This window comes from Nilaparvata lugens, chromosome 2 (assembly GCF_014356525.2).
Source record: "Nilaparvata lugens isolate BPH chromosome 2, ASM1435652v1, whole genome shotgun sequence".
In the NCBI taxonomy this organism is placed as follows: domain Eukaryota; kingdom Metazoa; phylum Arthropoda; class Insecta; order Hemiptera; family Delphacidae; genus Nilaparvata; species Nilaparvata lugens.
In genome coordinates this window covers 56,001,069-56,020,536 of record NC_052505.1, presented here as the reverse complement: position 1 = coordinate 56,020,536, position 19,468 = coordinate 56,001,069, and the positions used below count along the sequence as shown (strand labels likewise).

Below are 19,468 nucleotides of genomic sequence, written 5' to 3'. Positions count from 1 at the left end.
AGATCACTAACCATTTCACAGTAACATTGTCTGTATGGAGAAGTCAGAATAATCATTTGATCATTGTTGCAGAGGTGAATTGAAGCATGTGGGAGAATCAAAGTCATTGAATCAAGAAAGTTCTCCAAAGAATTGAATGGTTTACAATTCTCTTCTCTATACTCAAACAGTAACTCCACAGTCCACCTGGTGCTCATGGTAAAGATGCAGTGACATGAAGATTCAGAGTTGTCTGCTGGCCCCATTGCAAATGGGTGGTACTATTGATGATGAATGAATATCTGTTTCAATGCTACTGGTATCCACCACTGGAATTAATGTATGAGGGCTATTTTTTTTTTCAACTTCCGATGTGGTATAAAAAATTTACTAGTGAGAGTAATTGAATGAATTTATTATCAAAAGTTATTTACATTATTAGTTACTTCTCAACATAGTCACCATTCAGATTGAGGCATTTTTCATACCTGGGTACAAGCTTCTTAATACCTTGTTCATAAAAGTTAGCCGCCAGTGATTTGAGATGGTTTTTCACAGCACCGGGAAAAGGTGATAGTCGCTTGGTGCTAGGTCTGGGCTTTACGCCGGATGGTCAAAAACGTCCCATTTAAACCCGTCAAGAAGATGCTTTGTCACAGCAGCACTGTGAGGACGGGCGTTGTCATGAATGAGCACCACTCCTGATGTGAGCATTCCTCTCCTTTTGTTCTGCACAGTTCCTCTCCAATCACGCACTGCACTGTCACTCATGAAGCTTTCACCATATACTCGTTCCATTCTACGTGAATTTCTGCTGCGGATAACCCTTCAGCTTGCAAAAAATGAATTACACTTTGCAACTCACACTTTGTGGGAGATTCTATCATATTAGCCATGTTTATGTGTCGCTAGATGAACTGGTAATGACGACAGATGGCCGAAAACGAGTGAGGTTATAGTGTGAGATGTGCATAGTCAGCTGCCACGCATTGTTGGCCAATGCCGCTCGCATTGCCATCTAGCGGCACGATCAGAAGTTGAAAAACAAATAGCCCTCGTAGAAGATTGTTAAAGGTCTTGACTGTATTGTGTACATACCTTGACTGAAGCATCTATGATAGCACTTAAGAATTCTAGTGATGAAAATGTTGAGTGAAGGCAGCTTTGTAGATTATATGTGCAGTGAACACGTTTGCACAAGTCCTCTTGTATCTTTGCTCCATTTGCTAGCTTCATGTACTACTCCTTAATATCCTTCTTCAAAGTTTCTCCAGCCTTCCCAGTTGATGAAAGGCATTGTTGCATATGGAATATGTTTGATGTGTCCAGTCCATACTCCCTTGATTTGAGGAATTCTTCAGACCTATACTTAGAGTCCAGCTCCAGTGCATTGATACTTAGTACCAGCATAAGACAGAGCACAGTTTGAATAGTGTTTTTACCATGAGCCATGATTATGGAATGATAACATTCACTCATTCTATCCTTTTTTTATATTCATACCTTGCTCACTAGTGGAATGGCATCATCAGTTATCAGTAGAATGTGCGAATCCAAATATTGAGCTGTCTTCGGTAAAATATCACATAATAATACATTCTCATACTAGAAGTTTTATTTTGATAGTTGATAGTATGTTCAAATCATATGATAGTACTCATGACTTGATAGTACTTCCAGATGATACTAGCTTTTGACTGATACTAGCTTCTGATTGATAGTACATTCAAATCATAGGATAGTACTCATGAATTGATTCTTCTACCAGATGATACTAGCTTCTTTCTAGTTGTTGGTTCAAGTGAATTGATGTTCTAGAACCTACCTCGAAGTACTGGTGAATTGATCCTTCAACCGATTTGATAGTACTCCTGATTTGATCCTTCAAATGAGTTGATCCTTTAACCGATTTTATAGTACTCTCGATTTGATCCTTCAAATGAATTGATCCTTCAACTGATTTGATAGTACTCCTGATTTGATCCTTCAAATGGATTGATCCTTCAACCAATTTAATAGTACTCCTGATTTGATCCTTCAAATGAATTGATCCTTCAACTGATTTGATATCCTCCAGTTAACCTTTTTACACTACTAGTAGGTATGATTATTTCAATAATAGTAAAAATTACACAGGTATGTTACTAGCAAATAAGCTCCACCCTTTCAAAGAATTTTTCAAGGCTGCTCACCTCAACGTCCAATCCCTCAACTGCCACATTGATGAGCTCAGAGCAATCTTCCATTTTCAGGACTTTAATATAATTATTGGAATTTCCGAATCATTTATGAAGCCTAGTATTTCTTCAAATTTTGTTGCATTACCTGGATATAATCTCTTCCGGAATGATAGAATTAATGAAGCTTATGGGGGTGTAGCAATTCATGTGAAAGATGATATCAAAACAAAAGTTTTAATCACATCCAAACAAGAGTATTGTTCCAGACCAGAGTCTATGTTACCTGAATTATCCTTATCCAGTACTGATAAATTACTAGTTGGTATCTGTTATCGCCCACCAAAAATAGGACATTCAACAGATTTCAAAAATCCCTTGCTTCCTCTTATGCCTTGTTATAACCATATACTAGTTATGGGGGATATGAACACTGACTTGAACATGACAAATCGTAACTTCGACTACTTTCAACTGACTACAATTTTCCAATGCCTGATTATGACTATTCTACCTCTTGATCCAACTCATCATACTCATGAATCAGACACACTCATTGACACAATCATTGTTAGTGATCTCAACAAGGTTGTTCAAACAGACCAATCTCCAGTCCCAGCTATTTCTGGACATGATTTGATCTGCTGTGTACTTTCTCATAAGATACCCGAGCCAGAACAGGAAATTATCACTTATAGAGACTTCAAAAACTTTGATGAAGCCGCCTTCCTGACTGATGTGGCTCAGACTCCATGGCATCGAATTGAAGCGTTACCCACAGTTGATGACATTGTCAAGACTCTCCATAATTGGACTTCGACTTTGTATGACAATCATGCATCTTATGTGACAAGGAGAATTAATGGAAAACGACGACCATGGATGACTGAAGACATACTCCAGATGATGGTACATGGAGACAAAGCACATAGAAAATTTGAAAAGACATTTGACTTGGACAGTTTGATAGAGTATAGGAGCCTTGGAAATAGAGTTAAACAGGAATTACGGAACTCAAAGATTAGGTACTTGAATTCGTTCATGACAAACAATAGACAAGACTCTTAATCACTTTGACAGTGAATAAAAGAATTCGGGCTTGGCAAACAGAAATTGAATCCCCAAATTGACTTACCATTGAACAATATGAATGACCATTTCGTTTTACACTCCAACCAACATGACAAAGTTGTCATTGCTAATCATATCAATGATCTTGAAGAGCAGGTAACGAACTTAGATAAACCAATTACTGATCAATTTACAATTTCAATTTCCATTTCCATCCAATCTCAGAAAAAGACACTTTCAAAGCAATTCAACATATCCATAGTAATGCTATGGGTGTAGACAAAATGCCTATTGAACTTATCAAGAAGAAGTTATTTGCTGTTTTATCAACCATTACATACATTTTCAACAAGTCACTTGAAGAAGGCAATTTCCCTGAAAACTGGAAGTTCGCTCTGGTTCGCCCTCTAAATAAAGTTCCACCACCCAATAAAGTTGAGGATTTTAGACCAATCAGTATTCTACCTGCATTGTCCAAAGTGCCAGGAAGACTCATTCATGCTCAAGTTGTATAATTTCTAGACAACAATAGTAAGCTTCATAACTTTCAATCAGGCTTTAGGAAATTCCATTCAAATGAGACAGCTCTGCTTTGTGTCACTGTTGATGTACGGTTAGCTATGGACCAAAGATGATGCACCATCCTCACCCTATTTGATTTTTCTAAAGCATTTGATACTGTTGATCATACAGTCCTTTTGAATAAGTTGGCTATTCTTGGTTTCAGTCACAACTCACTAGTTTGGTTCAAATCCTATCTCCTAGGTAGGAAACAATGTGTATCTGTCGGTGACAAAAAGTCAACTTGGAAAAACGTTATGCATGGAGTACCACAAGGTTCAATTTAAGGCCCTCTCCTCTTCACTTTGTATGCTAATGACTTTTCTTCCATTATAAAATTCTCCATTTTCCATACTTATGCAGACTACCTTCAAATCTATTTAAGCTGTCCCATAACAAAAATTGATGATACAGTTGGAATAATGAATCAGGATATCAATTCAATAGTGGAATGGACAAAGAAAAATGGCCTTAAGCTCAATCTTATCAAAACACAACCCATTATAATTGGATATTGTCGTCTTATAAACAATATTGACCTTGAATCGATTCACAAAATTAGTGTAGACGGTAATGACATTCCTTACTGTAGTTCAGTTGAAAATTTAGGCATTTTTATGAATAATACTCTTGACTGATCAGAACAAGTGAACAAAACTTGTAAAAAGGTATTCTCAGCCATGCATACATTGAAGAAAATGCAGGATATCCTCCCTAGAAACATTAATTATTATTGATTCAATCTCTCATCTTCCCACATTTAATGTATTTCAATTCTGTTCTCAATGACATGCAAGTCACTCCGAATGATAAACTACAGCGATGCCAAAATTATCGTCTACGTTTTGTCTACTCTCTCCAATGCCATAATCATATCACCCCAGCCAACAATGCTAGTTCAACATTGAAGCTTCCCGATCAAAGGCTTTTTCGAATAGTCAAGCTTGTTAGAGATATCTTGAAATACAGAAATCTGAGCTATTTTGAAGATGATTTCAAATTTGTCTCTGAAGGTAGGAGGATAGATGCTTCACACACTAGAACCGGAGGAAGTATGGATAGGTTATTATGGAGAAAAGTAACGTGAGGTTGAAAATTGATTTCTTCAGGTATCGATTATCACTATTGATTTTTCACAAAGTATCAATATGTACCACTATAAAATATCGCAACCAACTATCAACTATCATATATGAACCAAAGATATTTCGTCAAAGTGAATATAACCTAAGTTGTGCAGAAGAAATTTTGTTGTGTTGTGTTGCAAATGAGAACATTGTATTTCAAACGATGATGGAAACTTGTGTTCCAATGTGTTCCAATAATTCATTCAAAAATACATTATTGTAATCAATCATACGACGTGTTTACTAGACTATTTTGGTAGAATGAAGATAAAACATAAGGGCTAAGAACTGTGTACAGTAAATGTCAAAAGTAAAAATGAAAAATATTTCTGGTAAACTGAGAACATTGAAAAGCTAGAGAGCGATATCACTATCTGCTTTGTTGCTAGACAAGGAGAGCAAAACTATCGCCAATCATACACTGTCATGATAACGTGGACCTCACCATATATATTATAGAAATTTATTCGAATGAAACTTGAAATAGGTCTATAGCTAGGTGTAGTTCGGCTTCTATAGCATATACATTCTACTTTCTGTCTCCCATCTAATAATGTATGAATGAGTAATGAGGCGAATGGGAGTTAGATGATATCAAATCAGAGTTCTTCATCAATGTAATCAACATATTCATGTAGGGAGAGCACCTTCCCCGATAAAATTTGATGAAAGTTTTGAGACTATCAATTCATTAAACCAGTCCAATCCAGCAAGCAGTTTTTGCTTGTATGATGGATCTCAAAAACAATTATAACGATTTTGATTGAATTTGAATGATAAATATCTCGAAAAAATCTATCGTTCAATTCCTGTAGCGAAGCACGGATGCTCCGCTAGTTGAATATGATGTATGGGATGAAATTTATCATTTGATCAGAAAGAATGAACAATAACTTTATAATATCATGTCCGATAACCGGAATGACTTGAATCTCAGTATATCTGATATAATATTATCTGCTACTATATCTTATATAGAAGGCGAATGGGAGTTAGATGAGATTGAATCAGAGTTCTTCATCAATGTAATTATACTGGCTTATACTTCAATATTTAGATTGGATTACAGTTTTGCTACTTGTTCAAAAAATTTCACAAAGTTTGAAAATTTATTGTGATTGCTGGATCAAAAAAAATCTGGTGTGGCGCACTCACACAACTTTCCTTGCCATTATGAAAATTAATCACCTGACACTAGTGTTCACGCGCATCTCGAGTTGGAACATAATTATAGAAATTCAAAAATTGGGATACCTTAATTTTTTTCGGAAAGCAATTCCTTCCTATAGTAATAGGGCAAGAAAAGTAAAAAATGAATAATGAGAATTATTGATTGATGAGGTAGCAGAGAATTTCCATCCCATCATCACCTCTCACTTTGTAATGTGAATTCCAGTAAAGACATTCACTTGTTAAACAACAAACATATTCGAAAAATGTCAAGCCGATTATACTGATTAGGAGGAGAATATTTATTCACCTATTACCTATTTCAAGTCAATATTATAGGTAGGAAGCCTACTGATTAGAAGGAGATTTGGGACCAGTTTCCGAGCTCGGGATTTAGCTAAGGTGTAGACTTAAACAGCTGGAGTAAAAAGTAAAAAAATGGCTTTTCAAAATGGAGCATAGTCGTTGTCCACATTTGAATTACATTTCAAAAAACTAGGAAATCGAGCACAAAATCAAATAAAGAGGAAATAGTGTAGAGGAAATACTATAGTTTCAGCTATTTTGAATTATTAAGAATGTTTCAGGGAAAACCCTTTCCAATTAAAGGAATGAGAAAATGAAGATTATCATAGAGATGTATAACTGACCATATTTGAGAGGAACAAGAGTATAAGGCTGCAGATATTTCACTTCTATTATCTTAACAGATCTGGAATTATCGGGAAACACTTGTTCGCCGATTTTCACGCCATCTGGATGATAGATGCGAGAAATGTCTCTCACTGCAATCATTACGTTGACCACTCTCAAAAACGCACTTTCCTGTAACATAGAATAAACATTATTAATAATAATAACAATGAATTCATTTATTCTTCCAAGTTATACATTACACATAATCAGAAATTATGGATAGTACAGTAGATATATAACAACAACAATCTTGCAAATTATAAAAAATAAAGATAATAGAAATAATACAATTACATGTTGTACAAAGAAATCACAATAATTCATTTACAACAAAAGAAGAATAAATAATTTTAAGTACCCCGAGCACTAAAAGTCCTGTTTGGGGCACCTTCATATTTTCAATTAAGAAAGAAAAAAGCAATGAATTATTTTGCCGAGTTGAAACTTTCATAATATGACAGGGTGAGAAATTTTAGTTTAGAAAATACATGTATATTAAATTTTTATCTACTCTCCCTTCATTTGAGAAGAATAAACAACAATCAATGCACATTCCAGGCAATTAGCAGACTAATAAATTTCAGTCCATAATTATCAACATTTTAGGAAAATTACTCATGTAGCTTGAATAATAATATCATCTTTACACAATTTCCAAGGAAGAGAGAAGACATTCATCCAATGAAACCCGTAAATTCATATCTATTCTACTCTTGAGAATAAACTCTCCACATAATTTTTTAATAGAAGCCAAGCTTCCACTTCATTGGATTGGATATTCAAATTTTTCTTGAAAATCACTTCTAAAGTGAAATTTCAAAAGATTCCTCTTGTTACAAACACTGACGTTTCACTTTCCATCAGTTGATTCTTATCTTATATCTGAATTTGAAAGGAAACAGTATATTTATATACAGAGTTCTCCACGGAGACTGTAAACCTAGCTCCGCAGTGCAGGCTGGTTGCTTGACTAAATTGGACTAGGTGCTGAGACAGCAAATAATAGCAGCGTTGGTGGGAGTGCGAGCGGCCGCGGTAACATCTTCCACCCAGCAATGGTCGGCGTAGTTCCGCCTGGTGGACAGATGAAAGATCAAACCAGTCGGTTTTTTGATCCCTCCATCAAGGCTCAGCCAAGCAGCCGAGACAATGGAACAATGGAGTGGCGTTCTTATTCGCGTTCATCAGCAGTTTTCTTTCTCATGATTATTTTGATTTTTGTGTGTCAATAATAACTCCAGTCACCAGTAAAAAGTTACCAGAAACGTGGTGTACTACCATATTAGTGACTTTTCATGATGATTTTTAATTATTTAAAAACATTGTTGACATTCTGAGCCTTTAGGCTAAACTTGGGGTCGCTGAGAACGAATCTGCAATCGAAATTTCTCTATCACGAAAAATAACGGAAAAAATCCAGCTGTTGATCTTCCGGCAACCGTTAACAGTCATCCTGCAATGCGGCCGAAACACTTCCAAGCTAGACACCCATCTCGAATGACAACAACGCCAAGCTGTTAGAATCCATCCTGCACTGCGGTGCTAGGTTTAAAGCCAAAGACTCCAGATTGGACATGGAATTTGCAACAAAACATGTCCAGTCAAATTTCCTCATATTGACTCTAGTTTTCGAGATATATCAATTTTTTGACTTCAATTTATATTATAACTTAAATTTCAATTTTTAATCGAGCAAGTGGTCGATGCACAGTAGTTCGTTGACTTTAATAATAAATGCCAAGGAGATAGGAAGGGTGACAGACGTCTAATCATCATTGTAAGCATCATCTGCGGGAGGAGATATACCTCTTGAAAAAACAAGGGACCATCTGGCAATAAGAATAGGTAGTTGCTATGAATGGGAGGACTTGGGTGTCATTGATCATCAGGACGAGTGATGGAGGAAGGCCACAAGCGATAAATGTGTAGTGTCATGTGTATACTTGCAATTCAATATATTTTTGATGATAATGATTGAATCAGTACCTACCACCTCCCATAAAAAAACATTTTTCTTGATGAATACTTTATGAAAATAAAAAATATATTTACAAACTGTTTTAAACATTTTATTTGAGTGTTATCAATTCATCAGAATGGAAAAAAACAGGATTTTTTTCTTATTATTAGTTTTTGGGATTCAAGCGCCTGAAGTTTCATTCAAATGTTGATGGAACCTGTTATGTGAATAAAATGTGGGAGCCATTTCGCTTTTATATACCAACTATAACAATTGTAGATTGGCATAAACTTGAAATTTGTGATTGCTTATAGATGTAAAGTTCATCTAAAATCTTCTTGATATCTGTGAGATATTTTATTCTTATCTATTCACAGTCATGTTACTAGTTCACTAAAAGAAATGCAGATGATTGATAGAGCTTGCTGGAATTGTGAATGTCTATATTCGAATTCATTCTATTGAGGCTATGATTAAGATGAATTTGAACTGTTCGAGTCTGAACGCTTTTCAAAGCTGAAAGCTGTTTGATCCTTGCTTAACAATTTAATCCCTTTTATGGGAGTTTGTGTGTGTACTGAGACAATCATCATTATCATCAATATAATATCGTATTGTGAGTATACAAACGACACTATCTCTGATGATTAATGACACTCAAGTCCTCCCATTTATAGCGTCTGCCTATCCTTATTTTTATTCTGAACAATTGATTGCTCAGTGGACTGCTAACCCCACAATTCGCTCATCGGGAATCGATCATTGGACGTAACCGGTGTAGTAGGGTGACTTTGGGGGTCACATTGACCTTTTGGTGACCTTGCAATGGGGAACATCATTCCCATGGTTAATGATTATTATAATTCAATGGAAGAGTAGGGCAGAAAATAGATAGTGAAATAATTGGATGACATGGGGAGGATATAGTGGATGATAACGGTATGAGATGGATTGAGTTATGTGAGCAATATTTGAAAATATTGAACGGATTTTTTCTGGAATAAGAATACGTTAGTATACTTGGACGCAGACTACAAGGAGTCTGAAATCGTTAATTAGTAGATACTTATTACAGGAGCGGCCTACCCAAACAGGGGCATGGCCTTGCCCCCAGGACCTGGGGACCAGCGCCAAGGCCAACAACCCCCCCCAAAAGGGGATCAACTCTAAGCGGCAACCCCTCAAGAGCTAACCCATTTCCCCTCATTGTAGTCATAGTCCCAAGCACATGCCCACTATCAACCACCTCCCACCTGAGGTAGTCTGCTATTTCAAAGGTGTTGAAGCTTCACCCAGTGAGTGTCTCCATCTAGCGGTGAAGATTCCAAGCTGTTGAATGATTGCTTATAAACAGTACTTCATACACTATACTGACATAATACTTTGGTAGTATTTATCAAATCAAACAAATTACTATTGCTGAAGGAATCGCTAACACAATTATCTAATATTCTATAAGATTCATGACAACTGCAAACATTATCATGTAAGAAATTTTAACTATATAACCACTTTCTTGTATCAAGTTCCAATGAGCTATTGTAATTATAATTCAGAGCTGATTTTAAACAGGGAATAAATATGAAAAGAGTGCTATCCTGCTCTGTTTGTGATAGATGATTTGAATATACATCTGAATCTAAATTGTCCATTTCAACTGAATTTACAATTTCCTTCTCAAATGGAAAATCATCTTCTATACTCTGATTGACAGTTATTGGATTAGCATTCTCTTGTAATGTAGAATTGATATATTTTTTTTCAAAGTAAAGGTTAAATTATCATTTTTCAAGATATCCAACTCTGTTTGTAATGATAGATTTGAATTTTCAATTTCCTTTTCAAGTGAAAACAAATTTTTCACATTGTGATTGAGAGTCATCAGAGCATGATTATTATTTTTTTGTAATGTGGAATTGATGTTCACTCTTTCAAAAGTATAGATGTGATTATCATTATCCAAACATGAATTGAACACTTTCATAATAATAGTATAGTTCCCTTTTGATGGACTCTAAGTTGAATGTAATAAGATCACAATACAAAAACTGCAATTGAATAGAAAATTGCAATAGTCTTAGTAGTGGACCCTTTAGAGGATCACTTACTAGTTTTGCGGATGATACTGCTTTATGTTACAACTCAAAATCTGCTTTGGAATTGCAAAAGGATGTTCAGTATGATCTTCAGTTATTAAAATTATGGTTTTCTTTCAATAAATTATCCCTTAGTAATAAAACTAAGTTTATTCATTTTTCTTTAAAGGATAAAATTTCTTGTATCAAACCTTTGTATTATAAATGTATTTGTTTAAAGTCTGATATTGCAATTTTATATGATTTGAATTGTCATAGTTGTATGCTTATTGAGCAAGTTGATAGAATCAAATATTTAGGCCTTTTCATTGATAAAAATTGTAATTGGAATGAGCATATTAACTCTATAAATAAATATATGTTATCTGCTATAAGAACATTCTACTTCTTGAAGAATATTTGCCATATAAATGAATTAAGCTTGATCTATTTTTCCATTATTGAAAGTAAGCTACAATATGGGATCACTTGTTGGGGAGGTATTTATTTCACAAATATCAATACACTTTTAGTTGCACAAAAGAAAATTATCAGAATAATGGCGCGTGTACCTAGAACGGAACATGCAATGTTTTTTTTAAACAATTTCATATTTTGCCATTAAGATATTTATATGTCTTTAGAGTTTCAAGAATATTTTTCATTAGAGGAGGAAATGTTCAAAGTAATGCTAGAGTTTACTCTAGTTGTTTGAGATTTCAAAATAAGGTCATTCTGTTGAAGGCTAATGTTGAAGCTTTTCGTAGGTTTTTTACTTTTTGTGCTTTAAAGTTTTATAATTATCTACCTCTCCATGTGTCCTCTAGTTTAAATTTAAGAATTTTTCTCATGGAATTGAAATCTTGGTTGTTTTCACTAGAAGATGTTGAGTTTCTGTTTAGATAGTATAGTTACTTTTATATTGTATTTTTGATATCATCATATTGCAGTGAATGATACATTTATGAAGGGACAGTTTATCTCTTAGTACTCTTCAACATATTTTTTTCTCTGTATTATAAACATTTATCAAGTTTTTATATAATTTTAGCTAGGCTCTAAGCTACTCTTTCTTTATTTTCAGTGTGATGGTGCCTCAACACGTTTTTTCAAATGAGGTTACCTAACCACTTTATATTATTGTTTTGTAATGTTTTGTGTATTATTTATTATTGTTAATTGTAAAGTGTGTCAATAAATGAAATGAAATGAAATGAATGGATATAATTAACCATATCAAACTTTCTGAAACCCTTAACAGTCATCCTGCAATGCGGCCGAAACACTTCCAAGCTAGACACCCATCTCGAATGACAACAACGCCAAGCTGTTAGAATCCATCCTGCACTGCGGTGCTAGGTTTAAAGCCAAAGACTCCAGATTGGACATGGAATTTGCAACAAAACATGTCCAGTCAAATTTCCTCATATTGACTCTAGTTTTCGAGATATATCAATTTTTTGACTTCAATTTATATTATAACTTAAATTTCAATTTTTAATCGAGCAAGTGGTCGATGCACAGTAGTTCGTTGACTTTAATAATAAATGCCAAGGAGATAGGAAGGGTGACAGACGTCTAATCATCATTGTAAGCATCATCTGCGGGAGGAGATATACCTCTTGAAAAAACAAGGGACCATCTGGCAATAAGAATAGGTAGTTGCTATGAATGGGAGGACTTGGGTGTCATTGATCATCAGGACGAGTGATGGAGGAAGGCCACAAGCGATAAATGTGTAGTGTCATGTGTATACTTGCAATTCAATATATTTTTGATGATAATGATTGAATCAGTACCTACCACCTCCCATAAAAAAACATTTTCTTGATGAATACTTTATGAAAATAAAAAATATATTTACAAACTGTTTTAAACATTTTATTTGAGTGTTATCAATTCATCAGAATGGAAAAAAACAGGATTTTTTTCTTATTATTAGTTTTTGGGATTCAAGCGCCTGAAGTTTCATTCAAATGTTGATGGAACCTGTTATGTGAATAAAATGTGGGAGCCATTTCGCTTTTATATACCAACTATAACAATTGTAGATTGGCATAAACTTGAAATTTGTGATTGCTTATAGATGTAAAGTTCATCTAAAATCTTCTTGATATCTGTGAGATATTTTATTCTTATCTATTCACAGTCATGTTACTAGTTCACTAAAAGAAATGCAGATGATTGATAGAGCTTGCTGGAATTGTGAATGTCTATATTCGAATTCATTCTATTGAGGCTATGATTAAGATGAATTTGAACTGTTCGAGTCTGAACGCTTTTCAAAGCTGAAAGCTGTTTGATCCTTGCTTAACAATTTAATCCCTTTTATGGGAGTTTGTGTGTGTACTGAGACAATCATCATTATCATCAATATAATATCGTATTGTGAGTATACAAACGACACTATCTCTGATGATTAATGACACTCAAGTCCTCCCATTTATAGCGTCTGCCTATCCTTATTTTTATTCTGAACAATTGATTGCTCAGTGGACTGCTAACCCCACAATTCGCTCATCGGGAATCGATCATTGGACGTAACCGGTGTAGTAGGGTGACTTTGGGGGTCACATTGACCTTTTGGTGACCTTGCAATGGGGAACATCATTCCCATGGTTAATGATTATTATAATTCAATGGAAGAGTAGGGCAGAAAATAGATAGTGAAATAATTGGATGACATGGGGAGGATATAGTGGATGATAACGGTATGAGATGGATTGAGTTATGTGAGCAATATTTGAAAATATTGAACGGATTTTTTCTGGAATAAGAATACGTTAGTATACTTGGACGCAGACTACAAGGAGTCTGAAATCGTTAATTAGTAGATACTTATTACAGGAGCGGCCTACCCAAACAGGGGCATGGCCTTGCCCCCAGGACCTGGGGACCAGCGCCAAGGCCAACAACCCCCCCCAAAAGGGGATCAACTCTAAGCGGCAACCCCTCAAGAGCTAACCCATTTCCCCTCATTGTAGTCATAGTCCCAAGCACATGCCCACTATCAACCACCTCCCACCTGAGGTAGTCTGCTATTTCAAAGGTGTTGAAGCTTCACCCAGTGAGTGTCTCCATCTAGCGGTGAAGATTCCAAGCTGTTGAATGATTGCTTATAAACAGTACTTCATACACTATACTGACATAATACTTTGGTAGTATTTATCAAATCAAACAAATTACTATTGCTGAAGGAATCGCTAACACAATTATCTAATATTCTATAAGATTCATGACAACTGCAAACATTATCATGTAAGAAATTTTAACTATATAACCACTTTCTTGTATCAAGTTCCAATGAGCTATTGTAATTATAATTCAGAGCTGATTTTAAACAGGGAATAAATATGAAAAGAGTGCTATCCTGCTCTGTTTGTGATAGATGATTTGAATATACATCTGAATCTAAATTGTCCTTTTCAACTGAATTTACAATTTCCTTCTCAAATGGAAAATCATCTTCTATACTCTGATTGACAGTTATTGGATTAGCATTCTCTTGTAATGTAGAATTGATATATTTTTTTTTCAAAGTAAAGGTTAAATTATCATTTTTCAAGATATCCAACTCTGTTTGTAATGATAGATTTGAATTTTCAATTTCCTTTTCAAGTGAAAACAAATTTTTCACATTGTGATTGAGAGTCATCAGAGCATGATTATTATTTTTTTTGTAATGTGGAATTGATGTTCACTCTTTCAAAAGTATAGATGTGATTATCATTATCCAAACATGAATTGAACACTTTCATAATAATAGTATAGTTCCCTTTTGATGGACTCTAAGTTGAATGTAATAAGATCACAATACAAAAACTGCAATTGAATAGAAAATTGCAATAGTCTTAGTAGTGGACCCTTTAGAGGATCACTTACTAGTTTTGCGGATGATACTGCTTTATGTTACAACTCAAAATCTGCTTTGGAATTGCAAAAGGATGTTCAGTATGATCTTCAGTTATTAAAATTATGGTTTTCTTTCAATAAATTATCCCTTAGTAATAAAACTAAGTTTATTCATTTTTCTTTAAAGGATAAAATTTCTTGTATCAAACCTTTGTATTATAAATGTATTTGTTTAAAGTCTGATATTGCAATTTTATATGATTTGAATTGTCATAGTTGTATGCTTATTGAGCAAGTTGATAGAATCAAATATTTAGGCCTTTTCATTGATAAAAATTGTAATTGGAATGAGCATATTAACTCTATAAATAAATATATGTTATCTGCTATAAGAACATTCTACTTCTTGAAGAATATTTGCCATATAAATGAATTAAGCTTGATCTATTTTTCCATTATTGAAAGTAAGCTACAATATGGGATCACTTGTTGGGGAGGTATTTATTTCACAAATATCAATACACTTTTAGTTGCACAAAAGAAAATTATCAGAATAATGGCGCGTGTACCTAGAACGGAACATGCAATGTTTTTTTTTAAACAATTTCATATTTTGCCATTAAGATATTTATATGTCTTTAGAGTTTCAAGAATATTTTTCATTAGAGGAGGAAATGTTCAAAGTAATGCTAGAGTTTACTCTAGTTGTTTGAGATTTCAAAATAAGGTCATTCTGTTGAAGGCTAATGTTGAAGCTTTTCGTAGGTTTTTTACTTTTTGTGCTTTAAAGTTTTATAATTATCTACCTCTCCATGTGTCCTCTAGTTTAAATTTAAGAATTTTTCTCATGGAATTGAAATCTTGGTTGTTTTCACTAGAAGATGTTGAGTTTCTGTTTAGATAGTATAGTTACTTTTATATTGTATTTTTGATATCATCATATTGCAGTGAATGATACATTTATGAAGGGACAGTTTATCTCTTAGTACTCTTCAACATATTTTTTTCTCTGTATTATAAACATTTATCAAGTTTTTATATAATTTTAGCTAGGCTCTAAGCTACTCTTTCTTTATTTTCAGTGTGATGGTGCCTCAACACGTTTTTTCAAATGAGGTTACCTAACCACTTTATATTATTGTTTTGTAATGTTTTGTGTATTATTTATAATTGTTAATTGTAAAGTGTGTCAATAAATGAAATGAAATGAAATGAATGGATATAATTAACCATATCAAACTTTCTGAAACCCTCCATACACCTCTCTCCATTCTCTCTCTGCAATGGTTCATAATATACTAATCCACAATCGGAGTGGAGAAAACAGGTTTGCAAACTTAAGCCGCGTTTACACCGGAGTTGGCAATAAAAAATTGCCAATTTCGATTGCAGACGCTAGTTGCCGATGGAAGTCTGCAACTTGTACTTGCAACCTGGGCACATAGTTTGTTTTTAGGTCTGCAACCTGCAACTTGCAACTAAACTTTACAGTATGTAGAAAATCAGACAGTATGTAGAATGTCGAGTGCTGAAGAGGTTGTTCTTGCTGCGGCAGCGTGTGTTATTTTATCAAAAATGTAGAAAACCGAGAAGATACTGGGTTCGACCTTTATTGCAGGCAAGAGCAAAGTATAGCGGCAGCGATCTTTTAAATCGATATGATACAGATCCTTTGACGGGAGAATTGAGATGCGATGGCAGTGTAAAAAACTTTTTAAGAATGTCAAGTGACGTTTTTGAAAGTTTAATTGTTGGTATTGGACACATAATTAGTAAACAGGATACTAACTACAGGAAAGCAATTCCAGTGCGAGAAAGATTGGCTATTACATTGCGCTTTTTGGCGAGTGGCGACTCTTATACTAGTATCAGTTATTTGTTTAAAGTTTCCAAAAGTGCGATATCTATTTTAGTGCCATAGATTTGTGAGGCTGTTATAGGTTTCCTGAAGGATAACATACAGGTGAGCAAAGAAAGAAAATTACTAAATATTGTTATTTTTAGATTCCTTTTATTTGTTTACGTTGTGCACTGAGTTGAATAAATCTAGACAAAAGTTAATAATTGTTAATAAATCTAGACAAAAAAAGTTGCAACCTGGTAGTGACTTGTTAATAAAATATGAACACAAAGTTAAGTTAACGTTCCAAAGTAACACAATTCATAAAATTAGAAATAAATGTATACATCAAAAAAAACTCCAAATCAAACAAAGAAACTCTATAGCTTAAGAAATATATAGCTTAGCTTGAGTAATGTATAGCTTAGCTTACATTATAGCTTACATTGCACTAGCACAAACAACAACCAAACAACAAAACACAACAAGTCACGACGACCAGCCTGCTTGAACTGAGGAACTGACGCAGCGCGTCCATGTGGAGCCAACAGGCGGGAGGGGTAGCGGGGTAGTTGCAGACTCAAGTTGCAACTCAAGTTAGCGCTGCAACTCGCATTGCCAACCGGGGTTGGCAACCGCCTTTGATCTTTACCGACTCCGGTCGGAAAACCAAATTTCGATTGCCAACTCGCAAAATCGGTCTCCAACTACGGTTGGCAATGCGAGTTGCAGTTGTTTTAATGCGTGCAACTCAAAATTGCCGATAAATGTCGGCAATCATTGGTTGCCAACTCCGGTGTAAACGCGACTCCTTGATATAGTGATCAAAAGTTCACAGCTCTCTGCAAATGTGTGATGTTCTTTGGTAATCACTATTGCTGATGGGATGATGCTTGCTTTGATTGGTAAAGTTGGAATTTGATGTTTGTAAAATAAGCCAATATCCTGGAACAGTACAACATTAATACTGTGAACTATATGTCTTATACATAATAATGTATTGAGAATGATAGTTTAGTTGAAGATAATGATGATGATAAAGAATTGTCAGATGATAGTAAATGATTGAATTCAAGCTTAAAGTATCCAATCTTATCTGAAGTGTATGAATTCTTATATATTGTAATTGAGGAATATGGATGTAGCAATGATCATCATATAATTACAATCACAGATAGTAATCAAATGTGGGAGGTTATTTTTGATCTAGTTGAGTAGAAATGTATTAGGGAAGGTTAAAGTTAGGGGCGATTGCTGAGATCGGGTCTGGCTAACCCCGGCGCAACGTTGGTCTAGCGCAACTTTGGTCTCGGCTAAAAAATCGATTTTCTGAGATCGAGTTTAGCTGTCGGTTATCTCTTGGTCGAGAGCAACTTTGATCTGCGGGTTTAGCCAGACCGACGTTCAAGTTTAGCCAGACCGAGGAGCAACTGAAGGAATCAACGGGGAATTATTGTCGCAATGTTGGCAACAGCCATCTTGAATGCTACTTTGGCTCTCACACGCTGTCTTTGCGTATTGCTTTTGCACTCTCTCACTCACACTCACTCACTCTCCCATCATTCGTTTCGTTCTTGTTTTTTCTTCTTCCCCTCCCTCCCACTCACTCTCTCTCTCAGGCATAATATGCCTTTATTAGGGCATATTGGAGAAAAAAAATCAATCAATCTCATTCTCTCTCTCTCTCTCTTTCCCCCACTTACTCCCATTCTCTCTCTATTTCAGTCTTGATCCTCTCTTGACCGTCGTTATAATGATTATCTGTGATTAGATAATCTTCTTAACTCTTTCGAATGTTGTTACAGTGAACACATGAACAACTAACTCCTCACCTTTTTGGTGTTCATTTGGAATTCATTCCCATTTATCTCCAGAATGTAGTTTTTTTCTAGCGTATTGTCCAGCTAGGAATTTAATGTAATATTTTTCAATTATTGAACAAATAATAGCTATTGCCGCAACACTATGTATAATGCGACATGATGCTGCAGTACTCACATAAATCACCAGTCTCTATGTGGACTACCATCAGCAAAAAATCTGATAGCAATCAGCACTTCTCTTCAGTTTTAAATTCTGATACCGTACTCGCCAACTTTAGTTCTTAGAGTTATTGGTTTGTAATAATCCAAATATTCAAGGTAATCCATTATCACTTCATCCACTCACAAAATCAATTCCACAGAAAGGATCACGCAAACGAAGGGTCGCTCATCACCATCTGGACTCAATTTAATAGTTCAATTATGCAATGCAGACTATTTCTGCATCCCGTGATGATGCAAGCAAACACAGCTGCCTCCAATTAGCAACAATCAACCCCACATAGATATTATCATCTCACACTTTCTTACAATTACAACGTATTTAATACAGTTCTCCTTCATTACTGATATAGTTGCAGTTCCATATTATGTTCAAGCCAATTATAGATAGCATCGATACTAACGTGTAGCCTAGATTCGTAGAAGGTTATCGACCACTGATAGAAATTGAGTCAAAAGAATTGGCTTCCAATTTAATATATTTTCATTGTTTAAACCAAAAAATATAATATAATATGAGTGTTGAGAGAATATCAGAATGATAATAGAATTATGGGCTACTCAGTGATGGGCTAGTACTGCCAGAGACAAATAAATAGGTATCTTTCAAACAATATCTTTACTCTATGGAACTGCATATAGCGAATACTTCAGAAAAATCTTTTTGAAGTAAGTCAGTTTTGTTTTTACCATCTTTAGCAATTGAAAGTTCAATTTAACATGTATTGATAATTGTTCATTCAATTTCATGCATGAATATGAAAAGATCATGTATTTAAACCAGTTCATGTGATTGAAACGTAGTTCCCTTGAACAATGCTCCAGCACCTTTTTTTAGTATGCTACCCACAAAATGTCCTTGTTATGTTATGATTGAAGAGTAGTTTCCACCGGGGACAGGAGGATATACAAATC

At 34.7% G+C, this 19,468-nt stretch overlaps 1 protein-coding gene across 1 annotated transcript in view; it reads right to left on the bottom strand.

The window, feature by feature from the left end:
* Positions 1–6,910, bottom strand: part of LOC120349555 — a 104,080-nt gene extending 97,170 nt beyond the window's left edge. The window contains exon 1 of the mRNA XM_039419911.1: positions 6,736–6,910. Coding sequence (XP_039275845.1) covers positions 6,736–6,880 — 145 coding nt within the window. The 5' untranslated portion in view covers positions 6,881–6,910. The remainder of the gene's footprint in view (positions 1–6,735) is intronic.
* Between the last annotated feature and the right edge of the window lie 12,558 nt (positions 6,911–19,468).